This window comes from Chaetodon auriga, chromosome 23 (genome assembly GCF_051107435.1).
Source record: "Chaetodon auriga isolate fChaAug3 chromosome 23, fChaAug3.hap1, whole genome shotgun sequence".
Classification (NCBI taxonomy): domain Eukaryota; kingdom Metazoa; phylum Chordata; class Actinopteri; order Chaetodontiformes; family Chaetodontidae; genus Chaetodon; species Chaetodon auriga.
The window spans coordinates 13,156,158-13,168,744 of record NC_135096.1 but is presented as its reverse complement, the minus strand read 5'-3'; the positions used below and the strand labels follow the sequence as shown (position 1 = coordinate 13,168,744).

Here is a 12,587-nt window from a genome sequence, read left to right as displayed (position 1 = left end):
ACATGAGATACATAACCAAATTGAGTCAAACGCATACTGCTGGAATCAGTGGATCTTACTGTTTACCCTGTCCACTGAGTCCATAATGTGTAACTTAAAATGGAGATTCGCAAAGTGTAAATATTTCACTGGAAATATAATTAAAAGGACAATTACAATAAACTCTAACACGGTAGCCAATTCTCATACAGGAAGAAAAAAGTATTCTTAGAAACTAATTATAATGGGTAAATACGTCTTGGATGGAATATGATAGAACTATTACTGTGTCTATCTACTTCAGAGACACTGAAGCATTTTGGCATGAAAACCTTTTTTTAACTTAACCATGTATCCTGTATCATAAATTCATGCCTTGCATTTGTAACAGCTTGAAAATCATTTCAAAATCTCAGGAGTTATGATGATTGCACTTATGGGTAGACCTCCTGCATTGATGCATTAGGAGGTGCAGCTCCCCTCTACCAATATGGTGGCCATTCCTTAACAAGGTATTGGTACTGGATTAATGGATTCTACGAAGCCAGGGACATGATTTTTAAGTGCACGATAGACTACAACTAGTAGAATAGCAATGCTGGACCGGGACAGCCTCCAGGACTGGACGAGGGCAGTTTGACCACAGTGAATACAGTATTGAGGTGATTTACCATAGCTTCGACCAGGAGAGGAGCAAGAGGGGGTCTGCACTGGTGCTGTTTTTCCAACCCAATTTTTGTCTAATTTGTGGTCTGATAAACAGTAAATTATTCAAATTCCATATTGCTGTTTTGTCATAAAGAAGTGGGCACGTTTTGGAAAAATGATGACATTGTACTGGCTCTCTTATCCTATGTGCACAAATTAAAGAAAAAGGTGGGAACAAATGAACAAATCTTGCGCTCACTTGTAATAGCATTATTGTCATCAGTGTCTACATAGCCGCAATATATATAGTTCTCTAGCATTCTGTACTGCAGATATTAAGTACTTGATACTCAGATGATGCAGAGATGGATTTGGGGTGGGGTATCAACAAAAAGTTTTGTTATGATTAGAGCTAATGATTAACTTATGAGTCAAAGAGATCAAGCGGAGGTTAATAAAACAAGTCAAATCCTCCCCTGGTGCTGTGGCAGGGCTGGATTTGATGAGGGGATTTGCTTGCTGTTTATATTTGGATCACGTTTTTGTTTCACACGCACCTTGAGATTAGGTATCAAGGTATTTGCAGCCCAGTCATACTGAAAATTCACTTTAAGGTGAATAAATAAAGTCTTGATCAGCTTCATAGTTCACTCCCCTGCTCTCTGTTTGGCTTCCATCCAGCTGATGCCTGATCAGCAGGGGATCGGCTGCCTTATACACATTTTCAGAGGGCTTTTTTCCCCCTGCTTCTTTTTTCACCGCGCTTCCGATAAAGCAGTGACTGAAAGCGAATTCATCACTGGGACTGTGGCCATTTTTCAACAAGTCGCACACTCTTTGCAAAGGCTCCCGCTGTGATTTGCGGCAGATTGATGTTTTGAAACTTTTCCTGATGTCAGAGCAGAAATAATTTGGCAGTTTGGATGTACACACAATACAATCGAGCGTGGCTCCGATTATGTTTGGGCTGGGTATGGGTGCGCTGCTGCTATCATTCTGTCTTTCAAGCATGTGGTGAGCTTGATTTGCAGACAGAGACGCAGGAGGTATATTGATGATAGATGGATATTTGTGTTTAAAAATCTCACTTAAAAATGTTTAATTAAATCATTTGTATATAAATATCCGATTAATAAAGTATGCTGTACTCCGATAGTAACTGATTAATTGGTGGCATTATAAGAATTTTGAAGGATTGTGCTAAACACGGCAAAGACTTTAGAAATACCTTGCGTCATCAGTCCCAGGGGCAACAGTGAGCTGGTGGGCCCCTATTAACGCTTTGTTCCTCCAGCTCTCTCTGCAATGGGTACGGCTTTTCTAACCACAGATTTGCTGTCAGGGATAGTTCAATGATTAATGGTTCAGCTCAAACGTCTTCAACAATATTGCTTATTTTTGTTGTTGCAAGTCCCCCAACTTTATGGAAATGACTTCTTCTTCGGTTCATTTTTTTTTATATATATATATATTGAATACATTTAGGTTCGTGGATTGCTGGTGTGACAAAATAAGCAATTTGAGGGCATTGCTTTAGGGCCTAGGAACTTGTGATGGCCATTAGCCATTGTATCTGTGATTTTCAATTACTGGCTTCTCCTCTGCTAATGTACTCGATAGAACAGTCAGTGTACGCTGAGCTCTGACCTGACTGCTGCCAAATGGGCAGAGAGACAGAAAATCTTTGTCTGCACAGAGAGTGGGTCCTATGTAGCTATGTTAGCAAAACAGATTGATTAAAAAGTTGTATGGTCAAGTTTAGAGTTCTCAAACAGCAACAGAATTCAATAGGCTATGACAATCTTTCTACTGCATTGTTTCCTGTTTGGCATCAGAATTGGGGGAGCATAAAAACCAATGCCCTCCCCATAGATTGCACCAGTGTCAGGAAATGGAAAAACAGGAATTGATTATGCCAAGAATGAATGATATTAATAGTCAGGGGAAAACCAAACCTATACATTTGCTGCTCTCTATAAATGCTATAATATTTACAGCTACTCTGGTGTCAGACACAACAACATAAAACAGAACACATTACAGCTTACCAAAAGACACGAAAACATCTGTTCCACAACTGGCAACTGTTAATTTTCAGTTTTCATACACCTGTCAGACTGAGAAGAGTATGGATTTAGCATCTCAACCCATGGCGAGTGTCACTGTTATTATCACTAGATTGGATACTTGGTGGAAACTTAAGCAAGCAAAACGTGTGTTTTGCAGTTAAGTGAGCATAGAAGGCATTGTCTTTTATTTATTTATTTAGCGAGCAAATTCCGTAGCCGAGTGACATATTGTTCCAGCATATGTTAGTGCTCAGTTGACAGGCCCACCACATGCTTGCAGTGCCTTATGCATGGTTCCATATGTAGCCACCAGTTGGAGGGCAGACCTTTCATTATGGCAGAGTGCAGCCTTTTAATGAGAGAACCTCATTAGGCAAAGACACAGGTGGATCTATGTGCAATTTGACTGCTACATAGTTGCAACTACTCTTCCTGGAGTCCATATTAATAGAAATATTATGGAATAAAGTATTTATTGTGTATATTAAATGATGAATGTCAGTGACAGTAGTGTGACATTTTTGGCTTTAGGGGCCAGGCAGCTCTGCTACCAGACCCTCTTGAGTTTGGATAACTGTAATTATTAAGCTGCCACACTCATTACTAGAGCCCTTTTATTATCATCATTATTATATTACTATTCTTCTTCCAATGAGGAAATCTGCCATCCCACGCAGGAAGTGAACAAAACTTTGGATATAGGTCCAGTCCTATCCCAAACTTCCTCAACTGGCATTGTGGGCTAATAGCCCCAATGGTGGCACGACAGCAATTGTTTAAAATGTAAAACTTTGAGAATTCTTAGTGAATGAGTCATATATGTTACAACTTTGCAAATTTCACCTAAATGTGGGCCAAATGAGCAGAAATGTTCAAATGCTTTGAGTTGACAGCAACAATGAACCACTCTGCAAAACTAATAAGACCTTTTTTGCTCAACTAATCAACGATCAAAAATAGAGCCCACAGTGCATCAGAATGTTTCACTATAAACAGTACTGTAAAGAGATATTGCAACTTATTGTGTTATTGTCCCATTATTTTGATGTCATGGAAGATGTAATGGGGTAAAAAGTAGAACTGTATCTTAAAAAACATAATTTTTGACAGTATTTTGGGAGTTTATCCTCATATGAACTGTTGCAGTCAAAGAGAAGTCTTTAAGGCATCCTTAAACACCAGTCACTTATGGAGCAATCAATCTTTGTGCAAATGTTTAGTTCTTTTTTCACCCTCTAATAGTTTTAATATGCTTTGTGCATCTTTAAGCTAAATCAGGCCAGCCTGCTCATGATTGCTAGCAGTTATTATGTTGCTCTTTCTTCATCTTGGTTTTTATTTTTATTTGTGAATAGTCGTATCTCTGATCATTTGAACCATTCAACCCATAGATTAAAGTGCATACCATGAATATGTGTGATCCTCCTGGTAGCTTAACATGATCACATCATGCCACTGGTGGCAAAGGTTGTTAGTTCAAGATGCAGGTGATGCAGAATGAACATCTTATATGTCCGCAGACATTGCGCTGTGTGAATATTTAATTCTAATTTTGGTCTTGACGGTTGTGCTGTCTTGTATTTCTCATTTTTCTTTCTCCTCTTCCTTTTGTCATCTTCTCCTTCCTCCTCACAGTGCTCAGCCCCAACCTACTGCTATGCAGAACCTATAATTTCTATTTAGTTTGTGCAATCTATCCATTTACAAATTGTGTCATAGTTTTTCCTGCATCTACAATTAACCTACAACAGCCCACAGGGTTACTGTATCAAACTTGTTGCAACATGAAGTGAAAGGGCTGACTCATTTGTTTGTTGAAGTTTTGATAATTACAGGATTGATTTGATGAATTAAAGCAGGTTCTTGTCAGCTTTAAGTGAAACAAGGTGAGTTATGAAAGAAGAAAAAAAACACCTCTCTCAATTCATATAAAAGGGCCAGACAAAATTATTGATTGAACACATATACCGCACTTACTTCTAATGCAATGGCTGGAACTGCTTCTCTTTGGAGATGCGTCTGATGTCAGATGGTTGTGCCGATGATGCTACTTGCAGCTAGTTTTCCAGGTTTTGAGTGGAACAAAGTCTTTTAGAAAACTGTGAAAAGAACTGCTCACAGTAGTGGGTTGCTTCATATGATTTCATATGATAAGTAGCTGCCTGGAGCTCGAGGTCCACCATAAAGGCGAAATCACACAGACACTTCCTCTCACCAAGTCCCACGACCAGTCTTCCCTTCATCTCCATTAATTCTTCGACGCCAATTGACACTTTGGAACAATTTGACTCTGTCTGCAGTGGCAACTTAACACATTCTCCTTATGAATGAGGTTCCAGCTTCTTGGTTATAAGCTCTCTTACCACAAAACTTGCTTGCAGAACACTTTCTCTATCAGATTGTGGCTTTGTAAAAGCTGCTTGTTGGGCAATCAAACTCTGCCATAGTATATTAAAGCACATTTGACCTTGCAACTGGTCGAATTTAGCGTGTCTCGAGCTGTAATGAGTTCTTGAGATTTGCCTTTTTCATCACCTTCTGGCATCACCCGTAAGGCTGTGTGTCTTTGATCACTGAAAAAAAGTCATTGCTGTCGATAAAACCCGTTATATTTCCGAGTTGCTTCTTTTGTATTTATGAATTACCTCACGGGCCGGATCCAACGGTCTTGCAGGCTGCATACGGCCCTGGAGGCTGGACGTTCCCCACCCCTGTGTTACAGCATTGCTTGGTCTGGAATGCCCAGTATCTTATGACAGCTAACATTAGCAAAGTTTTAATGTCGTGTAATTGACATTAGAGTCAGTTCAGTAGCTCATCAATAAGAAAATGCCAAACTCAGCACAGCAGGGCGTGGGGATGGTGACTGTGATGTTTCCTGTCCCAGGAAAGGTAGATTTAGAGCCTACAGGCAGATGCTGGGTGAATGTGGGGCTTCTGGGATGCTATATAAACAGCAACAGCAGCAGCAATGTCAGCATAGTGTCAGGTTAGCACTGTGACAGTGGGTATGGCAGAGGAAGAGTGAGCAGAGCTAAAGTACACGATCATGAGGGCTTTGGTTAAATGTTGCAGTGGGATGAGTTGTTTATTAATTTAATACAGAATGACACTGGATACATTTCAGTCTTAAAATGTGAGAGTTGTTCTCTGAAAGACACTTGGAAGGAAGTCGTACAAATGATATGCTTGCAGGATATGTGAAACAACAACGTCCACCATTAACATTCAGATGCCTATCAAAACATCCATCAATCCAGCCCTTTGGCCATTTTGAGAAACAGGTTACAACGCTCCATATCACAGCCTCAATATCAAATTCATGGTTAAGCTCAGATCTTAAAATAATGATTTATTTACAACTGCTACTTCTATTTATGTCATTTTTATTAATAGACTTATTTATTTATTTACTAGGACCAAGGGCCCAGAAACCCTTGAAAGAACTCAGTTCAACCGTAGCGAACAGGGACTAAATTTGGTTTGTTTAGTCTACTAGTTACTGTTGTACTTTAAATTCAGTGAAACAAACTCATACTATGAAGCAAAGAACATTTTTTAGTAAGATAAACTATAGCACTTGGGACTGGCATTGTTTTACAGATGATGGCAGGGACTACTACACAATAATAATAATGAAAAAAAAAAAACTTGGAAAGAGCCAGAAACAGATGGCATGTGTGTGGAGGTTGTTATTGTGGTTGCAGACTCACTTTCCATCCTGCCCTCCTTTATTCAATCAGTGGAACAACCTTCCAAAAGCCGTGATTACTTTGTTTCAGAACTCCTGGGTCAGCTTTGTCTCCAAAAAGACGTCTGTTACTTGGACAAGCTCTTTGTTTGAGCGAGCAAGATCCTGTCAAAGCAACAACGGCAACCAAACAGACTCTGTCAGGTTCAGATGCGATGACTCAGCTGACTTGAGGCGTTGCTTCACTCCAGATGATTATCCTGAAAAAAGGGTTAATGGGTTGGCTCAGAATGTTCCCTGATATAAGTATCTGTTGTTATTTTTGACACTGACCTCCAGTCTGACATGGCATCCTTCTCAAACATGAAGCTTTAAGGAATGTTTGAGCTGAGCAGCTGCACATTTGCCTCACTGCAATATGTACAGATACATGTGCATAGTCTGATCATCATTGCTTACAATACTGGTCGCCTTGTCCTTTTTGAGATAATGTTAGTTGTTTACCAAATTGTAAGACACTATGCTGCATTTCATTCACCAAAGAAAAGAAAAATCTCATGATTATGGGAGCTCTCATAAACAAAAGGAGCTTTGACTAAGTGCTAACAACTATGTTTCAGTGCTGAGACAGTTCAAAAGAAAGATTATGCATCTGTCCCTGGATGGTGTCTTTAGTCAGAGTTCGCTTACACACAACAGGAGCTAAGATCAAATGCTACGTCAACATTAAGTGATCAGTCAAAGCGCTGCTTGTACATGCTGTGGCATTGGGCCGCATTGTTATGGAGACAGCTCGGGTCCAAGTTAACTTGCTGCCGACTGTAGCAGTGTGTATGTGTGTGAACAAGACGATTGTTATTTCAAATTCAAATTTAACTTCATAAAAAAAGAAGCTATTTCATGTCAATTTCCATTTTAGCAGTTATTTCTACAGTCAATTTTTCTTGTGCATCATGTGCACACAAATATGAAATGAAACTTCAACGTGATGAAATGAATTAAGTTAAACATTGGCAGCTCTGGACTTCCATACAGCTCATGTGTAGGTTACATAAGCTGTGTCCCATTCCATACTACATATTAATTATACAGACTACATATACAATTCTTTATTATGGACAGTTTTTGCAGTTAGTATGAGATAAATCAACAGAGTCCTGCTTAACCGTTTCATATTTGACAAAATACACAACATTTTTTTTCTTTTCTCCAAATATTGAGTAGCAATTGTTTTTACTTTCTGGAGTGTTCTGTTGATGTTTACCACAACCTCATGTGGTCTCAAATATTTCACAACTATACAGTACATTACCAACATGAGCATAAATACGCCTTCTCAACACTTTACACTCATTATATTACAATCATTTGGATGACACTTTGGTCCAAAGTGACCTATTAGTACATTCAAGGATGTTAAAGTGCACATACTTTACATATCCTCATTCCTGTGCATCGATTGATCAGTACTCACACTCCTATACCCATACATCCGTGCACACGCACATGCCTACTCAAATCTATTGATAGCCACTTGAAACCTTTTCAGTCAAACACATGCAGGCTGGATAGTTACTGTATAATCTTGCAAATTTGAATACACATTTGGAGATCTGTTTTTTACATATTTACAGATACCTGTGTACATTCACAAATCTAAATACATATTTCGAGGTACATCCCCCACATGTACAAATCTGATTAGGCACACAAGAATTGTGATACAGTTACACGATTCTTCACTTACATTGGCAAACAGATTTGCTATAATAATGGCCTCATTATTTAGATATACCCACTCACACACACCCCCACACATAGAACAAATGTACACATTCACACACAGATACACAAACACTTGTCACGTGTCAGCTCCAAGGTTGTCTAGACTTCACTCCCCCTCACCTCTCCAAAGTTAATGAAATCACTCCCACAAAGTCGCTAGAGAGGCAGCTCTTTTCCAAACTATAAAAAAAAAGAAAACACCGCAAGTGAAATTGAACATTAAGAAAATGTGTCCTGGAACAGTCCTGGAAATGTTTCATTGATGTGTAAAGGACACAGAAGATTTTTTCAGCTTGCGCATTCAAATCCTGAGTAACCTAGAAACGCATTAGCTTTGAGAGGAGAGTAGAAGAAAGGCTTTGACTTTTCAGAGTAATGACTGATCTGTGCTATCATGCTGCTCTAAATTGATTTGAAGGAAAAGTCAATTCACTGAGCGTTTTAAATATGATCAGTAGGTTATGCTATTTTATGTCCCATCAATGGATGTTTACTGTCATAATGGATTTGGAAAGAGGTACAGTATATTAATTATCCAGCCCTCTATCCAAAGCAGTGTACATGTTCGTGAAAGCTGTTTGTCTCTCTGATCTCTTTGATTTTGATCTCTTCTATTTTCCTCTTTCAGGGATCCAAACCAACCGGTTCCACAGGACACAAAGTTCATCCACACAAAACCCAACCGGTTCGAGGAGGTAGCCTGGACCAAGTACAACCCTAAAGACCAGCTCTACCTTCACATTGGCCTCAAACCTCGAGTCCGAGACCATTACCGTGCTACCAAGGTCGCTTTCTGGCTGGAACTAGTTCCACATCTCCACAACATCAATGAATTTTTTCAATACGTATCCACAACCACCAAGATACCTCCGCAGGACACCACCCCCTATCCTTACACCAAACGATTCCCTGGCAAAAACAACTGGCCATCCACTACCCGCCACCCTGGGGTCCCACCCGCCAACACCAAGCAAACCACAGACCAGCGCAAGAGTGGCGACCTGACTGATGAGTCAACTGTGGTGATCGAGACCAAAAGAGACTACTCTACGGAGCTCAGTGTCACCATTGCAGTTGGAGCATCGCTGCTCTTTCTGAATATCCTAGCCTTCGCTGCACTCTACTACAAGAAAGACAAGCGGCGGCATGAGTCGAACCGACGTGTCCCCACCCCTCAACGCAACTCCGCTCCAGCAAACACTCCCTCCACAGCCAATGATGTGGCCCACCTGCAGAGCGAGGAGCTGATGTCTCTGCAGATGAAGCAGCAGCAGCTGGAGCATGAGCATCACCATGAGTGCGAGTCGCTGCAGGCCCATGACACACTGCGCCTCACATGCCCGCCCGACTACACCCTCACCCTGCGCCGGTCGCCAGACGACATACCCCTGATGACGCCCAGCACCATCACCATGATTCCCAACTCGCTGGCCGGCATGCAGCCTCTGCACAACTTCAATACTTTCGGTGGTAGCCAGAACAGTACCAACTTACCCCATGGCCACTCCACCACACGTGTATAGCTCCACTTGGACAGGACGGCACCGGATTCCCTCTGGATCAGCCACTAACCTCACAAAGAAAATATGAAAAGATACAAGTGTGTGAAGGAACTCAGCAGATGTTATTTTGCTACCATGTCTTGAAAAGTATATACAGTATAAATTGAAAATATTCAAAGTGAATGTTACTCTATTTGGAGCTAAGCTTCATGGAAGGTTTTGAGGAGTTTTACCAAAAGACAAGGCAACCAGGGGATGACTGTTAATATTCTTACAACACAAAATGAACAGTCTCAGTGTGACAAAGAAGCCTTTGCAGAGGCTTTTGTGCCATAAATGTACAATAGGAAGACAGTGACAACAGTTGTTGAAAAGCCGAACGTCTGGAACATCATCTTTTCATGATCTTTCATGCATCGGACACCTGACTTGGGCACAGAATTCTACACCTCAGCCTGAAATGTATTTATGAAAACTTTGTTTAGAAAAAAAAAAAAAAGAAAGAAAAAGAAAAGAAAGAAAAAATGTATAAAGTTGTGTGTGGAAATTTTAAAAAAGGAAAAAAATTATATTAAAGGAGCTCCTCCTATTATCGTTTTTATTTTGGCTGAGATCTTTTGGGTTTTATCAGCTTGTGCTCTCTGTTTAGGTGAGTGTAAATATATCCGAGCATTCTTCATTCTTTTTCTGATTACAACCTGTGTTTCATTATTTTTTCCACAGAACAACCAAAATGCGAACACAATCCCATCCTTGGAGATTTGCACACTGTGCATCTGCAGGTCATCACATATAGTACTGTCTTGTGCGTTGCTTTGTTTCCACCGTTAGACATTGCATGGTCCAGGAAGAGCTTTACTCTCCATTTTCAGACATGTCTCCTGTCTGAGAATGAGGACTTACTTGATCCCATCACCTGCTATCATCCTGTTATGCTTCAAATAGTTTTCTTTGTGGGCTTTTTCTGTCTTGCAATCTCAGCACTGCCTGAGCGTACAATGTGACCAGCAATGTATTATTTAGAAATAAAAAAGGCAGTGGATTTTTTTGTATCAATATTAGTTGGATATGTTTGTAAGAAATATATGTTAGATATTTCAAATTGTCATATGCTAGCAATATGTAAAGTATTGTGCCAGGCTTGTGATATTTTGGGTTACAAAAGCAAGTGAATGAGTGTAAATATTAAAGATATTAATTATTATAAAATTACAACAAAAGTAACCATTAACTCTCTTTCCATTTTGCATCCTATTACAAAAAAAGAAAAGGAAAAAAAAAAAAAACATCCAGAAGATTTTACGGTACATTTGTAAATTCTATAAAAGATATATTCTTGCCATTTGGTCCCTAAACCAGTCAAGATAACAAGGGTTTTAATGTAGAGTTTTAAAATCCTGAGTTTGTCTTATATTTGTTTGCGGTTTTGCCTTAAGTGATAATAGAGATATTTCTGGCTGGACACCTGTATAAACTTTTTCTGCAACATTTTTAATAAAATATCACAGTATTTTCTAAAAAAAAAAAAAAAAAAAAAAAAAAAACTATGGAAGGTTTAATTGGATTTGATTGAATGCTTGTGTGTGTTATGTATGCATGGGGTCGGTGCATGTCAGATTGACGCTGTACATTCTCAAATTATTGTGACTTTTTGAATTTTCCTGCTCTCAATTGGTACAAAAATTCAGTCCACATTTCCTAGTTACTTCCAGTCGCTTCTACTCTTCTACTTTGACGCTCTTTCTGTGTTAATGGAACTCAGCACGATCCTGCACAGAGTCACATTAAAAGCCAGCAATTTTATAAGCCACAATCTCCCTTTCCTGGTAGGATTTTTAAAGGAGGGCAACCACTGAAAACAGAGAGGTAGAATTTAATACTTAATGGACATTGTTCACAAATAGATGTCCAGGCACTAAATGACACAAGGAATGCTAAGAGGAATAGACTGGTATATAAGCTAAATTAAAGGTCAGTGTTCAAAAATGATTTCAAAGGCCTGTAGATAACCTTTTGTCAGGCTGCAGAAAAAAAGAGCGATAAAAAGAAAATGTTCTCTGTGAAAGTGTGAATAGAGCATCTATGTAATCCAACAGAGTCTTTGTGTGAAACTCAAAGTTTCTGCAGCTGGCAGACTGGAAACACCTACTACTGTTACTAGGTTACAGCTACAGCCACTGGTCCCAGCCTTGAAACAGTCCATCAGATAATCCCCCTCATAAAGCTGTGAATCGTTGCTTTCACTGTTTTTGATTTTTATAGTTATTAAACAATCAAGATATTCTGCAACATGCTAATTTGTGAGCTTTAGGGGTAATTCTGGTCAGATTTTGCTACCTTTGGACAGAGCCAGGCTAGATGTTTCAGTCACACGTCTGACTCTTGGCTCATTAACCCCTGACAAAAACTCCTCACCTTTTCCAGCGTGGTGTTTCAAGACTTATAATCCTAGTGTGCACTGCATGTTATTATTAAAACATTAACTTTGCTCAGTGTATTGAAACTGAACTGAATGCATGTCCGGAGGGTGGCGGTGGGAAGGAAGGAACACTGTCCTGTGGAAATGTATATTGAATTTCAATTTAGAATTATCCACCACTGAAGCACAAGTAATGTGCCCTCCTCAATGTTTGTTTACCTGTATTACAGAATCCCTATAGTACAACGAACCCCCCCCCCCAATTTTCAAGAAGGTAGATTGACTGTTCTTGCAGGGATGCAGCTGTATGGTTCTTACTGAGTTCGACTCGATCAATACCAGCAATCGAGGACTTGAAACTTTTGAAACATTGAGCTGCATCTGCAAACAGTTTGGGCTCTGCCAGCTAAGCTAAATTCTTTGACTCTGCTTCGGCCTTTGTGAATTGCTGTTGTGCTCCGTAAGGGAAAACAAGACGTGCATCTGAGCTGAAT

At 39.7% G+C, this 12,587-nt stretch overlaps 1 protein-coding gene across 2 annotated transcripts in view; it reads left to right on the top strand.

Moving 5' to 3' along the window:
* The window catches only part of nlgn4xa (neuroligin 4 X-linked a), a 92,471-nt gene extending 80,296 nt beyond the window's left edge, over positions 1 to 12,175 (top strand). Inside the window, exon 7 of one of the 2 annotated variants that reach the window (XM_076723051.1) lies at positions 8,801 to 12,175. In XM_076723051.1, coding sequence (XP_076579166.1) covers positions 8,801 to 9,695 — 895 coding nt within the window. In that variant the 3' untranslated portion in view covers positions 9,696 to 12,175. The remainder of the gene's footprint in view (positions 1 to 8,800) is intronic. The other variant, XM_076723050.1, reaches the window with a different exon arrangement.
* The last annotated feature ends 412 nt before the right edge of the window (positions 12,176 to 12,587 follow it).